Raw genomic sequence first — 18,199 nt, 5'->3', positions numbered from 1 at the left:
TCTCAAAAGAGATTGACTCAAGATACCTAACTTTTTAATTGAGTCCTGCATTATTAACATGACTGCCTCTAATCCTGCCTCATTAGCATTATAGAGGCAGGATTTACAACACATAGGAAAATCACATCAGATGACAAAATGGTAGGCAATTGCACAATACTGGGAATCATGGCCTAGACAAGTTGACACACATTTTGGGGGGACAAAATTCAATCCATAACACTACCTCGCTCCTGCATTCTATTTTCTGCACAGAACCCAGAGTGGACTTCAAAAGCTGAAACCATGGCACACTTCTGATGAACAATCTTCCCACGACTGCTCACCCCACCTAGAATAAAATTCCCACAGTGGCCTACAAGATATCGGACCTCATCTCCTTTGTTCACCATGGACTCCTTTTCATTCTTCCTTCAATCCATCCCATGCTGTTTGCACTGCAATTCTCCCAGCCTGGGATGCTCTGGTTCTCCTGAGGCTGCTTCTTTCTCACCCTTTAGGTCAAATGACACCTCCTCTGGAAGCTCTCCGTGACCACCTACTGCCATCCAGTCTTTATCACACCACTCTGTTCTTTCTTTTAACACTTGCCACAGCTTCGAATGAACAGTGCCAATGGTTTGTTCTAGCTTATCTGTCTCCTCCATCCCAGGAGTCCATCATGAGATGCCGGTCTGTCTTGTTTACCCCTGAATATTCGGGTGGGAGACTGGGTGCGAGGTTGTGGAGGCCTGAATGGGGATAGGGAGGTAGCCAAGAGGACTGGAGAGAGGAGATTGTATGTGTTTGGTTATTATGTGTCTTGGAATGGATCTGCTTGAGTTGGTTGAGCTTCTTGTCGTTAGCTCCTGACTTATAACCCTATGAACAATGGAAGGAAATGTCCAGTCCTGCACCATCTCCATGATGGGTTGCTGACTGGACAGTTGTGATCTATAGGGTTTCCACTGGATAATTTTCAATGGTAGATCACTAGGCCTTTCTTGCTGATCAGTCTTAGTCTAGAAGCTCCACTGAAACCTGTTCAACATCATAGCAACAGGCATGTTTTTTCATCAAATTTGGGAAGCTTCCAGCCATTATTTCTTCAATATTCTTTCTGTCCCTTTCTCTCTCTTCTCTCCTGGGACTCCCATTATGCATATGTTGGTGTGCTTGATGATGCTCCACAGGTCTCTTATTTCATTTCTCTTGGCTGCGTGCGTTTGGGAGAATTCAGGCTGCAGAGGGATGGGACACACCCTCCTCTCTCCCCATCAGATCCCCACCCAGAGCCTTAGAGGCTGAGGATCAGGCAACACCTCTTCACAAGTCTAGGGTAGGGGCTCTGTTCAGGCCTCAAGGCAGGGATCACATTGGGGTACAGAGCCTCAGAAGGATGGGGGCCAGTGTGGGAGTGGATGTGAGAACAACCCTTGTCCTCACCTATATCACATCAAATGATTCAAAAACACCCATATCCCACATGGCACACAAATATATATATTTATATATATATATATTTTTTGGTAAATCCTTTTGAAAGTGTTTCTGTACTTTTGCATTTATATGGCCACACGTGGTTCATTGAATTCATATTGTTGTGAGCTGCCATCAAGTCAGCTTCCAACTCATGGTGACCCCAGGCTCAATAAAAATGAAATGCTACCTGGTCCTACTCCTTGCCAGTCAGTGATTGGTTGCAGATTGGACCATTGTGATCCATTGGCTGATTTTCAGAAGTAGATCAGTAGGCCTTTCTCCCTAGTCCATCTTAGTCTGGAAAATTTGCTGAGGTCTGTTCAGCACCCTAGCAGCACACAAGCCTCCACTGACAGACAAGTGTTGGCTGTGCGTGAGGTGCATTGGCTAGAAATTAAACTCAGCTCCTCCATGGAAGGTGAGAATTTTACCTGAGCCACCACTGCCCCTATTGAATTCATAGTTAGCTATCATTCTTTCTCAGCAGTCATATATGTAATACTCAGACAACTCTTGATAAGTGAGAACAAATTACCCACAAATTGCCTATTATAAAAGCTAAATTTAATGCTTGATGAAGTTTGTACAATATTTCATTGGATTTTGCTTGTTGCTGGTCAGATTTTGGGTTCTGTGCATGTGTACTCACATGTGTTTTCTACCCCTCAAACATTCTTACTGGTTTCTAAAAAGCTGCAGGTCTATGGAGCCTGATGGATAAATGAGTTCCTGGAAGACACAAGCGTTTGTTGAAAGGACACTTGCACGTGGAGGGGGTTGGTTAGGTGCGAGCAGAGCTTTGCACCTCTGTGGCAGATCAATGGGAGTTGGTGGATCAATACCGCAGCTCTCTTGCCCCTCATGTGGGCTAGCTCTGAGGTGCATGTTCTGTATTTATCCCCAGAAGTCCCCATGGGATTGAGCTCCAGCTGCCCACAGTGGAAACTTGCTTATCAACACTCTTTACTGACTTCCTTCCCTTCCCTGTCTCACTTCCAGTGTTTCCTGGGATCTCCTCCATAATAAACACTTGCACGTGAATCTTTGCCTCAGGGTCAGCTTCTGGGGGCGCCCAGATTAAGATATTCTCTGTAGGCTTATTTCCTCATCCATCCAAAGGGAAGGATAACTCCTGCTGTTATCAGGGTTCTGGGGGTGTAGGTCAAGGAGCTGGTCAAGGGTTAGTCCCTTGTATATGTGCAGGGTGTGGACAACCCAAGCCTACTGAGTTAACCCGTTACGGTACAAGCTGAGATCCACAATGGGTGAGGATAAGAGGGAAGATAGGTCTAAGCGGCTCCCACCTTGAGGAGACACTCCAGTTCCTAAGCCTGAGTTGGGTAGGCATGGACCTCCTACCCCACTGCCACCTCTAACCCCAGCCTCACATAGAGTGGAATATACAGTGAGGCCTTGGGATGGGATAAAGGAACTCCCTGCCTCCTGTCTTCCCCCCATCCTTCCCTCTCAGTGGCCAGGAGTAGCAGGGCGGTTCTCCCTGGGCCTTAGATGCCGGGGGTGGAAAGCATGGAGCCTAGGATGGTGTTGCCTGCGGGGGAGACCCAGGGATTCCTAGCAATGGGACCCCAACACTGGGCGTTGCCTGTTGCCCCACACTCCTGTCTACCTGGCCTTTCCCTCTTAGCCCTATTCACTCCCAGGAGCCCTTTCTCTAGCAGCCATGAATGACAGCCTCGGTGTTATTTACAGGTTGGGCTCAGTGGAGAAGCCCCGAAGTCTGAGAGCAGTCTCGCTACTCAAATGGGGGTCGTGACAGAGGGAAGGTGGGCGAAGCAGGGACTCACACACATCTCATCTCCCCAAGACTGCTGTACCCTGGTGTTCTTGGGAAAGTGGCTCTGGGTCAGTGAATCCTGCCCTGCATGGCCCCAGGGACCCTGTGCCATGGTCTGCTGCTCTTCTCACTGGAAGCCTTCAAGTCTGAGTGCTGGGGGTACATTCAAGGACTAACTCAGCAGGCCTGGGTTGTCTGCACCCTGTACATTCCAAAGAAAGCTCTGACCCTTGACCAGATCCTGGGAGGTGACCTCTGAGCCCTTGGAATGTCCTGTCTGATAAAAGTATCTGTTTACCTGTGGCCTTGGGCCACCCCAGAGAGTCCATGCCAACATTGGGATTCATGGTGGGGGTCTCGTGTCATGCTGGATGGTCTGTGCTAAAAAAAAGATTCATGATGGGGGCCTTGAGGCACCTCAGATAGTCTATGCTGACAATGCGATTCATAGTGGGGGTTCTGAGCCATGCCAGATTTGTCTGTGTAACAATGAGATTTATGATGGGGAATTTGAGCTACCCCAGATAGTCTGTGGTGACAATGGGATTCATGGTGTAGGGCTTGGGCCACACCATATGGTCTATGCTGATGATAGGATTTATGGTGGGGCCCTTGGGCCATCCCAGGTAGTCTATGCCAGCATTGGGATTCACGGTGGGGGGCCATAAGCCATGCCAAATAGTCTGTGATGAAAATGGGATTCTGGTGGGAGTCTTGGACCACCTTAGATGGTCTATGTCAACAATGGGATTTATGATGCGGCCCTCACGCCACCCCAGATGGCTTATGTTAACAATGGAATTTATGGCGGGGGCCGTGGGCCATGCCAAATAATCTGTGCTAACAATGGGATTTATGGTGGGGGTCCTGGACCACATGCTGTCAGTTCAACCTCAGAAGGGGCCAGAGCCTGAGGTCAGCCATGTGGATGATCAGCCATGCCTACAGGACTGACCCTCAGTAAAAATTGTGGACACTAGGGCTCGGAGAGCTTCCCTGGTGGGCAATATTTTGTGTGCGTTGTCACACATCAATGCTGGGAGAAGTAAGCACTGTCTATGACACCAATGGAAGAGGACACCTGGACGCTCATGCTGTTCTCTTCTGGAACCTCCCCCAGACTGATTTTAGTTTCTTTCCTTTTTTGCTGCTATAAACCATAACCATGAATGTCTTAAGCTGGGTTCTCTAGAGAAGCAAAACCAGTAAAGCATATATATATATATATATATATATATATATATATATATATATATATATATATATATATATATACATCAAGGAAATGGCTCATGAGATTGTAGAGGCTGGAATGTCCCAAGTCCATGGATCAGGATAGAGGCTTCCCTCAATTCACGTATCTGCAGGGGCTGGCGAACTCAAGATCGGCAGGTCGGAGAGCAGGGCTCTTGCTCACAGGCTGTGAAGATCAATGAATCCAAAGGCTGGCAGGCAAGACCACAAGGCTTCTTCTGATTCACGTTGCTGTAGGGGCTGGTGAACCCAAGATTGGAAGATCAGAGGGCAGGGCTCCCACTCACAAGCTGTGAAAATTGGCAAATCCCAAGGTCAGCAGATAAGCTGATAGTTCAAGTTCCAAGAGCCAGAGGTCAGATGAACAGGAGGCAGCCACAGGATCCAGAGCAAGCAAAAAGCCAGAACACCTGCTTTTATTTGGATGCAGGCCACACCCCCAAGGAAATTCCCTTTCAACTGATTGGCTACCCACAGCAGATTCCATCACGGTCGTGATCACATATAAACTCTGAGAATCGTGGCCCAGCCAAATTGACACACAATCTTAACCATCACAGAGTATAACAGCTTTTCTGAGTTCTGTGAAGTCCTAGTGAATCATCAAACCAAGATTGATTTGCGGACCTCTGATCTCACAGGTTCGCAGAGATAGAAGCACCCCCCAAGTCTCCAGGCAATGGACATTTGGGAGTAGGAGCTCCCCCCGGGACCTCCAGCCCAATCTTTAGTGACCATTAGTGGCTTTCTGGCCACATCCCCAGCTCATCCACCTTTAGCCCTTCATGTCCTATGTGGTACACTTGTTCCCTCCTCCAGTGATAGGTCTTGAGCTCTTCCAAGCACAGTATGACCTTGGGCAAGTCACCCACCTGGGAGGCGGCCCAATATCGTGATGGAGGAAGGGGTCAGACTTAGGATTAGCAGCCTGGCTGGAATCCCCCCTTTGCTGTCCAGTGTGTGTCCTTGGAAAGTCACTTTTCCTCTGAGCCTCAGTGTCCAAATCTCTAAAATTGCTTTGAGTTACCCAACAAAACCCCATTCTGAGAAAAAGAAGAGCTCTTGTACTCTAATATGGGCCAGGATCACTTCAAGGTGTGGAACTCCCCTGCAGGAAACAATTTGGCCTTGGGTCCTGGTTCCTGAGAGCCTGACCACACCTGAGACTGATGAATGGGGGCTGACCAGACCAAGAGGGACCAGCTGGGGGCCAGATGCCGACTAAGCCTCAGGAGGTATGATATAATCTGTCACAGACACGTGGTGAGGCGGATAAACACCTTGGGAGGCAGAAACTTAGTGGAGCTTCCAGGATGGTGACAGCAAACATCTGCTCGGGAGGTTAATTGACATAGATGCTTTGTGCTGACACTCCTGGATCTTGCCCTGGGTGTTTGCATCCTTTTTTCCTTCCAGACTAAAGATAGCTTTTTCCCCGGGGTTGAGTCATTCCATCCAGTTGTCTGATCTGAGAAATAGAGAAGGGGCCAGTGCTGACCTAGCCCTAGGTGAATAAGAATGAGAGAGAGAAGGGGCCAGTGCCAGCTGACCTGGTCCCTGATGAATGAGGATGTGAGGCAAGGGGCTGGTGCTCGCTCACCTGGCCCCAGGTGAATGAGGATGAGAGACGGAAGGGGCCAGTGCCCGTTGACCTGGCCCCGGGTGAATGGGAATGAGAAAGGGCTGCACTGTCTACTGGGGTCTGGAATGACCAGGGAAAGGAAGCTGAGATTTCTACTGGATGCTGTTGGCATGTGGGTTTATTATCCACCACACCTGGGTGTCAGAGGTGGATAATCTGAACCTCCCTGGTCTGGTTTGCACAATTGGAGATGAAGGTGGGATCTGCCATGTGGTCCTGACTGTACCATCGGGCTGCTCCTTCAGAGATTTTTGAGAATCCTGGAAGGTTGTATTTGCATGTTGTTGTTGTTGTGTGCCCTCAAGTTTATTTTCACTCGTAGCGACCCCATGTAACAGATTAGAACTTCTCCATAGGGTTTTCTAGGCTGTGATCTTTACAGGAGCAGATCACCAGGTCTTTTTCTTGATGAGCTGCTCTGTGGTTTGAACTGCCAACCTTTTGGATAGCAGCCGAGTGCTTAACCATTGAGCCCCCAGGGCTCCTAAAAACCAAACTTGTTGCCGTCGTCTCCATTCTGACTCATGGAGACCCTATGTGTTTCAGAGAACAGCTCCATAGGGTTTTCTTGACTGTGACCTTTCAGAAGCTGATTGCCAGACTTTTCTTCTGAGGCACTTCTGGGTGGGATTGAACAGGCAACCTTTTGGTTCATAGCTGAGCACTTAACTGTTTGCACCACCTAGGGACTTCTGTTTTTGCTGAATTAAATAGCTCCGTAGAAAACTTGTTGTTCTTGCCCCCTAGGGTGAGGCACCTGGCCTCTGTCCTTGATGTCTGCAGAAAACCCCCTCACCAAGCCCAGGAGGTGGAACAGGCTTTACTGAGGGTTAGGGGAGTCAGAGGAGAGCTTACATTGCAAACTACAGCAACTCAGCCTCCTTTATTAGATACTTCTGTTCCAACCCAGCCTACCTCGGCCACCCCATCTGGCTTCTTAGAGTCACACTGTGTTCTTATTCATTCGTTTACTCAGCAAATAATTTGGAGTGGCTACTCTGTGCTGCAAACGGATGCAGTGCTGAACGCACTCACTCGTCTACGCCAAGAAATTAGGAAAACAGCTTCCTGGCCAACTGGCTGGAAGCCATCCACATTTATGCCTATTCCAAGGAAAGCTGATCCAACTGAATGCAGAAATTATAGAACAATATCATTAATATCACACGCAAGCAAAATTTTGCTGAAGATCATTCAAAAGTGGCTGCCGCTGTGTATTGACAGGGAACTGCCAGAAATTCAAGCCAGATTCAGAAGAGGACGTGGAACAAGGGATATCCTTGCTGGTGTCAGATGGATCCTTCCTGAAAGCAGAGAACACCAGAGAGATATTTACCTGTGTTTTATTGACTACGCAAAGGCATTTGATTGTGTGGATCATAACAAATTATGGATAATATTGCAAAGAATGGGAATTCCAGAACACTTAATTGTGTTCATGAGGAACCTGTATGTAGATCAAGAGGCAGTCATTTGAACAGAACAAAGGGTTGTATCCTTTCACCATACTTATTTGGTCTGTATGCTGAGCAAATAATCCAAGAAGCTGGACTATATGAAGAACAGGGCATCAGGGTTGGAGGAAGACTCATTAACAACCTGCATTATGCAGATGACACAACCTTGCTTGCTGAAAGTGAAGAGGACTTGAGGCACTTACTGATGAAGATCAAAGACCACGGCCTTCAGTATGGATTACACCTCAACAAAAAGAAAACAAAAATCCTAACAACTGGACCAATAAGCAACATCATGATAAACGGACGAAAGATTGAAGTTGTCAAGGGTTTCGTTTTACTTGGCTCCACAATCAACACCCATGGAAGCAGCAGTTAAGAAATCAAACGACGTATCGCATTTGGCAAACCTTCTGCAAAAGACCTCTTCAAAGTGTTAAAAGCAAAAATATCACCTTGAATACTAAGCTGCACCTGATTCAAGTCATGTGAAAGCTAGATGTTGAAGAAGGAAGGCAGAAGAAGAACTGACACCTTTGAATTGTGTTGGCAAAGAATATTGAATATACCATGCACTTCCAAAAGAACAAACAAATCTGTCTTGGAAGAAGTACAATTAGAATGCTCCTTAAAAGCGAGGATGGGGAGACTACATCTCACATACTTTGGACATGTAATCAGGAGGGATCAGTCCCTGGAGAATGACATCATGGGTGGTAGAGAGAGGGTCAGGAAGAAAGAGGAAGGCCCTCAATGAGATGCATTGACACAGCGGCTGCAACAATGGGCTCAAGCATAATAATACTTGTGACAATGGCACAGGACTGGGCAGTGTTTTGTTCTGTTGTCATAGGGTCACTATGAGTCAGAACTGACTTGAGGGCACCTAACAACAACAACTCTGTGCCAGGCACTGTACTAAGCGTGGGGGACAGAGTTGGGCAAGATAAACAAGGTATCACAGTCTCAGTCCCTAACTCTGGGAATTCTATGAGCCCCTCTAGTGTATCATCAAACCTGAGACTGATCTCGGGGACCTTCGACCCCCACAGGTTCACAGAGATGGAAAAGCCCCCAGAGTTACCAGCCAATGGACACAGTCAAGTGTGTAAAAGGGACATAATCAAAGAATCACAAAAATGACTAATAAAATTATTACTGTGATGAGGAGGAGAATGAGGGGGGTGGTGAGGTTATATCAGGTGAACCGATGTAGCTGGGGCTTGGGGATAAGGGCAGGTGGGGTTTGAGTTGACATCTGAACTCTGGAAGGGGGTGAGGGGGAGGGGTGGCGTATGCAAAAGTCCTGTGGCACCATCTTTGTTTCTTCTTTTTCTGCTGCTGGGGTTCAGCCCTCCTCATCTCTCATGACATGATCTTTTTTTTTGGTCTTCTTGCCTGTTGTCACTCCCCACCAGGGTTGGCAAACTACAAACTGTGAGCCAAATCTGGCTGGCCGCCTGTTTTTATATGCTCCTTGAGCTAAGAAGGGTTTAAAAAAATTTTTAAATGGTTGAAAATAAATCAAAAGGCTACATTTTGCAAATAGAAACCTGTATACAAATGTTCACTGTAGCACTTTTCACAATAGCTAAAAGGTGGAAACAATCTAAATGTCCATCAACAGATGAATGGATAAACAAAATGTGGTTCATCTATACGATGGGATAAAAAAATTCAGCAATTAAGAGAAATGAAGTCCTGATGCATGCCACGACGCGGACGAACCTTGAAAACATTATGTTGAGTGAAAAAGTCAGTTGCAAATGGACAAATACTGTATGATCTCACTCTTTGAAATAAGCAAATATATGTTGTTGTGTGCCTCCAAGTCCATTCCGACTTGTAGAGACCCTTTAAGACAGAGTAGAAGTGCCCCATAGGATTTCTAGGCTGTAATCTTTTTGGAAGCAAATCACCAGGTTTGTGGAGAGGCTGGTGGGTTTGAATCACCAAGCTTTCAGTTAGCAGCTGAGTGATTAACCATTGTGCCACAAATACATAGTAAACAAAAATTATTAGTGGTTACCAGGGGTGGGGTGGGTATCGAGTTTATGTTAATGGTGGTGGGATAATTTGGAAAAGGATAGTGAGAATGGGTGCACAACTTGAAGAATGTAATCAATGTCACTGAACTATTCGTGCAGAAGTTGTTGACTGGGCATACGTTTTGCTGTGTATATTTTCACCACAATAAAAGGCTACATTTTGTGATGTATAAAATGACATGAAATCAAATTTCAGCGTCCATCAATAAAGTTTTACTGGCACACAGCAACAGCCATCTGTGGACATATTGATGGGCTGCTTTTGATTCCAAAAGGGTAGCACTGAGTCAACGCAACAGAAATCATATGATTCACAAAGCTAAAAATATTACAATATCTTATCCTGTACAAAAAACGTTTGGGGACTTCCAGCCTATAGTGTGGAATCCCTGGGTGGTGCAAAATGGTTACATCGCTCCGCTGCTAACCTGAAGGTTGACAGTTCAAGTCCACCCAGAGGCAGCTTGGAAGAAAGGCCTGGCAATCTACTTCCGAAAAATCAGCCACCGAAAACACTGTAGACCACAGTTCTACTCTGAAGCACAGGGGGTCGCCAAGAGTTGGAATCAGCGCCACTGCGACTGGTTTAATAAATAGAACGGCTCAGCCGAGAGTTTGTTCTGAAACACAGGTCCTGACCACGCCACTGCTTAAACCTTGTGCCTCACTCCCACTGCCCTTTGGACCGACCCGCGTGGTGTGCGCTGACCCCTGTCCCCCTTCACCGCTCCACTGCACACCTCATTCCCAAGCCAAGCTCCTTCCCGGCACAGGAGCTTTGCACATACTGATCCCTGCCAGGGAGAGATGACACGTGAAGCGGCTGGAAATGGGCAGGGTTCACAGTTAAGCTCACAACAAATATTTCTGAAACAGAAACTTTAAATCCATGTTTGTGAAATGGCACTACCGCCACCTGGTGGCCATTTCCTCTCATTGTAACTTCAATCATTTCAAACCGTTTTGGACCATTCACCACCACCTGCCTATCGTTTGGTCGTTTGGTCGTTCAGTGGTTCGCTTGCGTGTTGCTGTGATGCTGTGATGCTGTGATGCTGTGATGCTGTGATGCTGTGATGCTGGAAGCTAGGCCATAGATATTTCATATGCCAGCAGGGTCATCCATGGCGGACAGGTTTCAGCGGGAGCTTCCAGATTAAAGCAAACTAGGAAGAAAAAAAAATTTTTTTTCTAGGAAGAAAGGCCTGGCAATCTACCTCTGAAAATCAGCCAATGAAAGCCCTATGGATCACGACTATTGTCTGAGACTTCGACTCCCTTACTTTGGTTGTGTTACCAGGATGGACTTATTGCTGGAGAAGTACATCATGTTTGGTAAAGCGGAGTGTTAGAGAAAATTAGAGAAACCTTTAATGAGATGGATTGACACCATGGTTCAAACAATAGGCTCAAACATACCATGGTGCAGGGCAATATTTTGTTCTATTGTACATATGATAGCCATGATTTGGAGCTGACTTTTTGGGGGACACAATTCAATCTATAACAACTAGTATCATCCACTCAGCAATCGTCTAATGTCCCTGGATGGTGTAAACAGTTAACATGCTTGGCCGCTAACTGAAAAGTTGGCAATTAGAACCCACCTACAGGCACCTCAGGAGAAAGGCCTGGTGATCTATTTCTGAAAAATTGGCCACTGAAAACTCTACGGAGCACAATTCCACTCGGACACACATGGTGTCGCCATGAATCGAGGTGGACTCCGTGGCAACTGGTTTTACTCCCCACTAAACTCTGAGCCCTTTGGGGTAGAGGTGGTGTCTTAGTTTCTTAGTGCTGTCATAACAGAAATACCACACCTGGGATGCTCTAAGGAACACAAATTTATTTTCTCACAGCTCTGGAGGCTGAAAGTCCAAATCAGGGTCTCCGCTGTATTGATTCCTTTTGCAGGGCTCTCTCCTAGTTTCTGTATCTCCCAGTAATTTTGGCCATCTTTAGCATTCCTTGCTGTTCTTTGGCAGAGGTAGACACCTGTCTTCCCCTGGGTATGTGTCTCTGTGTTTATTCTGCCCTTTTTATAGGACAACTCTCAGAAGTGATCAGGGTTAGGACCCACTTTACACTGGTATGACTTTGTTAACAAAAGAAAGTCCCTATTTCCAAACAGGATCACATCCACAGGTACAAAGGCTGGGATTCAACACATATTTTTGGAGGACACGATATAATCCATAACAGATGGGACCCATATCTACGTCCCTAGCCCTAAAGGATGGCCTTGGATGTGATAAAAAAAAAAAAAAAAAAAAGACCAAACCAGTTGCCATCAAGTCAACTGTGACTCATGGTGAATCCCGTATGTGCAGAGTAGGACTGTACTCTAGAGGGTTTTCAAGGCTATGACCTTTTGGAAGCAGATTGCCAGGCCTTTCCTTCCAGCTGCCTCTGCATGAGTTCGAACGACCAACCTTTTGGTTAGTAGAGTGCTTAACTGTTTTCGCCACCCAGTACTCCTTCCACAGGTACAAGGGCCAAGAATTCAATACATATTTTTTTGGAAAATAATGCAATCCATGATTGCTGCCATCCACCTCTATGGCCCTTGTCCTCAAGGGTGGTCTTGGATGTGGTGAAAACCAAACAAACCAACCAAAAAAACAAGTTGCCTTCAAGTTGGTTCCTAGTCTTGGCGACCCCATGTATGCCAGTGTAGAACTGTGCTCCATAGGGTTTACAAGACTGTGGCCTTTTGGAAGCAGGTCACCAGACCTTTCTTCTAAGGTGCCCCTGGGTAGGCGTGAACCTCCAACCTTTCAGTTAGTAGTCGAGGCTTAACCGTTTGTGCCACCCAGGGACTCCTTCCACAGATACAAGGGCCAGGAATTCAACATATATTTTTGAGGACACAATGAAGTCCATAACAGTTGGAATTCATCTCTATGTCCCCAAGGGTGGTATTGGATGCAGAAGACACCCAATAACTTCTCTGGCCTAGAACTGAGAGGAGGCTGCTTTGCCTATGAGCTTCCTCAGAGCCGCCTTCATGTCCTTGTTCCTTAGGCTATAGATAAAGGGGTTCAGCATGGGGATGACCACACCACACATCAGGGCCGCCACTTTGTCTTTCTGTGAGGAGGTGAGTGATGCGGGCTGAAGGTACACAGCGAAGATGGTCCCGTAGAACAGTGACACCACCGTGAGGTGGGAGCTGCAGGTGGAGAAGGCTTTCCACTTGCCCCGGGCAGAAGGGATCTTAAAGACCGTGTGGAAGATGCAGATGTAGGAGAGAAGGATGCAGGACAGCGGGCTGATGCCCATGACAATGCCAAAAGCAAAGATGACCAGCTCATTGATGTGTGTGTCAGAGCAGGAGAGCTTCAGCAGGGGCATGAGGTCACAGAAGAAGTGGGGGATCTCAGAGCCAGCACAGAAGGTCAGCTGGGCCATGAGGCAGGTGTGCACTAGGGACTGGAGGTTGGTGATCACCCATGGGACCCCCACTAGCAACCCACACACACGGGGGCTCATGATGACCGAGTGGTGCAGAGGGTAGATGATCGCCACCAACCGGTCAATGGCCATCACGGCCAGAAGGAAGCTGTCCATGGTGCCAAACAGATGGAAAGCGTACATCTGCGCCAGGCAGCCCGCAAAGGGGATGGTTCTGCTCTGGGCCTGGATGTTCATCAGCATCTTGGGGACAGTGGTGGAGGAGAGGAAGATGTCGACGAGGGACAGGTTGGTGAGGAAGAAGTACATGGGAGTGTGGAGGCGGGAGTCCTTGATGATGGCCAGGCTGATGAGCAGGCTCCCAGTGATGGTGATCAGGTACACGGGCAGGAACAGCCCAAAGAGGAGGGCCTGATGCTCGGGCTTTTCTGAGAGCCCCAGGAGGAGGAATTCTGAGACCGTTGTTTGGTTTTCTGGTTCCATGGATGGTCTGTGTGGCCTGGGGAAAAAGGCGGAGCAACGCGAAGCTGGAAGTTGGAGATGAGATTCCACCCCCAGCTTCCCATTAAGACCTGTAGGATTATGTCAAAGCCCTTTGAATCCTTACATTAATCCCATCTTCTTAAGCTATTAATCCTATCGTCTAAGCTTAAGGAGTCCCTGCGTGGTGCAAACTTGGCTGCTAACCAAAAAGCTAGCAGTTCAAACCCTCCCAGAGGTACCTCAGAAGAAAGGCCTGGTGACCTGCTTCTGAAAGGTCATGGCTATGAAAACCCTATGAAGCAGTTCTACTCTGCACATATAGGGTTGCCATGAGTTGGAGCTGACTTGATGGCAACTGGGTTTTTTTTTTTTGTAAGCTATCTTCAGTGGGAGGAGCCCTGGTGGCACAGTGGTTAAGTGCTCTGCTGGTAACTGAAAGATCTGAAGTTTGAACCCACTAGCCACTGCTCCATGTGAGAAAGATGTGGCAGTCTGCTTCCGTAAAGAGTACAGGCTTGGAAACCCCATGGAGCAGTTGTACTCTGTCCTATGGGGTTTCTATGAGTTGGAATGGACTTGATGGCAACAGGACTTTTTTTTTTTTTTTTTATCTCCAGTGGGTTTCTGTTCTCATAAACCAAACAATCCATCCTGAGAGAATGTCTCAAAGACTTAATTATTTGGATGACCTTGTCTATATTGTTGTTGTTAGCTGCTGTCAAGTTGGCCCCTGACTCCTCATGGCAGCCCCATGCACAACAGAGTGAAATGCTGCCCGGTCCTGTGCCATCCTCATGATTGGTTGCAGATTGAGTGTTGTGATCTATATGGTTTTCAATGATTGGTTTTTGAAAGCAGATGACCAGGCCTTTCCTCCTAGTCCATCTTAGTCTGGAAGCTCCACTGAAACCTGTTCAGCATTATTGCAACATGCAAGTCTCCACTGACAGATGGCTGGTGGCTGCGCATGAGGTGCACTGGCCAGGAATCGAACCCAGGTCTCCTGCGTGGAAGGCGAGAATTCTACCACTGAACCGCCACTGCCCTCATGATGTCATCTGTAAACACCTTTGTTTTACTTCAGTGCAGGAAATCAAGCAGAATCAAACCTGAACCAAAACCTGATACAGTGAAAGAGAACTTAATCTATTTTTCTTCTCTTTGATTTTTCCCTCCTCTCTCCCATTTATCCTTCCATAAATAGGATATCCTTTTAGCCTTAGTTTTGTGTTAAGAACTGGTGGACATCCAGATAGACTGTAAAAAGAGTACTCTACGTCTGCTTTCAATGAACTCCCCTTGATCCGGGACACTTCACCACCTGCTACCACATCATCAGTACACTAGCCACCCTCTCACTTGTTGTGATAAAGACCAATACTTATCAGTTTGGGTGGAAACATAAAATCCATTGAAAACCAGTTGCCTTCAAGTCCATTGTGACTCATGGTGACTCCATTTGCTTCAGAGTAGAACTGTGCTTCACAGGGTTTTCTTGGTTATAATCTTTATGGGAGCAGATTGCCAGGCCTTTCTTCTACAGCACTGCTGGGTGGGTTTGCAATGCCAGCCTTTAAGTTAGTAGTTGAGTGCTTAACTGTTTCTTCCACCCAAGGACCTTTTTGATCAGTGTGTATATAGTAGACACCCTCTCACCTGTCATGATGAAGTCCAGTATTTATCAGTTTGGGTGGGAACATAAATGTGATGCATTCGTACCTTTTTCTGAGTACGGATTTGTTGATGGAAGATCTGTATTGGCTTCTTGTCTGAGCCATACATACGGGCCATTGTCTGTGACATCAGTTTGTTTCGTTAACGTAGAACCAGAAATTAAGGATTCTTGCAAAACAATCTGGGTACCCGATCCTTCTAGATTTTTACAATTTTACACCCAAATTGTTTTCAACTATCTTGCTCACATCTAATCTGATAGTGATTTAAAATTTTTTATGTGGTAAAATATATACAACAAAGCATTTGCCATTTTAACCATTTTTAAGTGTAGAGTTCAGGGGCATTCATCACATTCTTCGTGTTGTGCAACCACCACCACTATCAGTTCCAGAAGTTTTTCATCACCCCAAACACAAACTCAGTACCCCTTCAGCAGTGACTACCCGTGTCCTCCTCCCTCCAGGCCCAGGCAACCACTAATAAATTTTGTTCTCTATGCAGTTGCCTATTCTAGATATTTCACGTAAGTGGGGTCATGTGATATTTGTCCTTTTGGGTCAGACTTATTTCACTCAACATGTTTTTAAGGTTCATCCACGTTGTAGCATGTATCAGAACTCCATAGAAGTAGTTGTATGGATGTACCGCATTTTGTTTATATATTCATCTGTTGATGGACACTTGGGTTGTTTCCAAGTGATTAATTCTTTTAGTGATTTCTTTTTATTAAGTTATTTCAAACCATTTGAGTTAGATGTCACAAAACCATAATCATCCATCCATCCATCCATCCATCCATCCATCCATCCATCCATCCATCCATCCATCCATCCATCCATCCATCCATCCATCCATCCATCCATCCATCCATCCACCTACCTAAAACTTTTCCTTCCTTCCTTAACTTAGCTCTTTCTTTTAAATATTATTTAATTAATGATATAATCACCTGAGCAACTACAACAAGCGCAATCAGGTTTGAGGGTCATATAAAATGACTTAACTGGTGATGGCAGCAATGCTTGGGTGAACTAGCAAGTAGCCTTCTGTCCAGGAACATTCAGCCTGATGTGGAGGATGGTCAGTATGTTTTCAGAGGAAATGGAGACCATGGATGAAACCAGAAAGTTGGTTAAGGGGAGGTTTTAAAAAAGAGATTAAGCAAAAATAAAATCTGGAGCTTTAAAGCTAATGGCATTTTGGAAGCATAATTTTGCCATCAGCAGTAGTTTTACAGGACCAAGTAATTTTAAATTTCCTTATGTTCTAGATCCAGCTGCTCCTTGGACACCTTATGCGGCAGTTCTACTCTGTCCTATAGGGTACGAGTCGAAATTGACTCGACAGCAACAGGTTTTTTTTTTTTTTAATGCTGTATGTAAAAGGGAAGAATATTGACTATACGATGGACTGCTAAAAGAATGAACAAATCTTTCTTGGAAGGAGTACAACCAGAATGCTTCTTAAAAGCAAGGATGGCGAGACTACTTCTCACATACTTTGGACATGTTATCAGGAGGGAGCAGTTCCTGGAGAAGGACATAATACTTGGTAAAGTAGAAGGTCAGCGAAAAAGAAGAAGACCCTCAAAGAGATGGATTGACACAGCGGCTGCAACAATGGGCTCAAGCATAGCAACAATTGTGAGGATGGCGCAGGACCGGGCAGTGTTTTTTTCTGTTGTGCATAGGGCTGCTATGAGTTGGAACCAACTCGACTGCACCTAACAACAACAACAACAGATAAACCATCACTGCCAATGGAAACAGTTTTTCACCCTCGGTAAAATATGCATTGTTATGTTACATCAAAGAGTTGTTTTCAAAAAGTTTGTTGAAAATAAAACATCTGAGACAGCCCAGCATGTTCAAAGGTAAGCTCTTTTCATCAAAGTGACAACCCATTGCTGTTGAGTCAATTCAACTCCTAGTGACCCTATAAGACAGAGTAATCTTGGCGGAAGCAGACTGCCACATCTTTCTCCCATGGAGCGGCTGGTGGGTTCAAAGCACCCCGACCTTGCGGTTAGCAGCAAGACGCTTAACCACTGTATCACCAGGACTCCTTTCAAAATGAGAAACTTGTGTGTAAGTGCCTACTTGATGGAAAACAAGTCTGCCGTGCACTTAGTTAATATGAAGACAAGGAAAGCAAGCTTATAAAATGACATTGTGATATGTACTAATATAAAAAATAGCGATGCATACTTGGGGGCATGATTTAAAGAAATGCAAACACTTGGGCAGATTCTGAAATAATATCATCTACCCATTTTAAGTTGCTTGTTGGCCTGACCCTGGTTTTAGCTCTCCACCTATTTAAAAAGAAACCTTGAGCTCGTCCTAAACCATTTTAATCTGTAGAATCAGAGGCCGTGTTGGACCCTCCTCTGCCTTTGCTTGGACAGTTTGGGACATAGGGTGGCTTTGTGTCAAAAGCCTGGAGATACCCTTCACCCATCACTAGGATGGCTGCTGTCAGAAAAATGGAAAATAGAAGTGTTGATGAGGATGTGGAGAAATTGGGGCCCTCACTCTTTGCTGGTGGGAATGCAAAATGATACAGCTGTTGAGGAAAATGGTGTGGTGGTTCCTCAAGAAGTTAAAAATAGAAATACCGTATGATCTAGCAATTCCAATCCCAGGTAAGTACCCAGAAAAACTGAAAGCAGGAACTCAAACAGATGCTTTTCTGTTCATTGCAACTATTCACAATAGCCAAATGTAGAAACAACCCAAGTGTCCATCAAGGGATGCATGAGTAAATAAAACATAGTGTATAAAAAAACATACAAGAAACCCTGGTGGCATAGTGGTTAAAAGCTATGGCTGCTAACCAAAAAGTTGGCAGTTTGAATCCACCAGGTGCTCCTTGGAAACCCTAAGAGGCAGTTCTACTCTGTCCTTTAGGGTCAGTACAAGGGGTGGGAGGGGGTATACGTACAATGGAATATTACACAGTCATA

General features: G+C 45.9%; 1 protein-coding gene across 1 annotated transcript; it reads right to left on the bottom strand.

Annotated features, from left to right (window-relative positions):
* Positions 1–3,771: 3,771 nt before the first annotated feature.
* On the bottom strand, positions 3,772–13,557 carry LOC126071246 (olfactory receptor 1I1). The gene is given in 3 exon segments (XM_049875482.1): positions 3,772–3,887; positions 12,599–12,623; positions 12,625–13,557. Coding segments are annotated over 3 exon segments (1,074 nt in total).
* Between the last annotated feature and the right edge of the window lie 4,642 nt (positions 13,558–18,199).

Source organism: Elephas maximus, chromosome 3 (assembly GCF_024166365.1).
Source record: "Elephas maximus indicus isolate mEleMax1 chromosome 3, mEleMax1 primary haplotype, whole genome shotgun sequence".
Taxonomy (NCBI): Eukaryota; Metazoa; Chordata; class Mammalia; order Proboscidea; family Elephantidae; genus Elephas; species Elephas maximus.
Note: the sequence above shows the minus strand (reverse complement) of the source record. Positions and strands in the feature narration are given on the sequence as shown.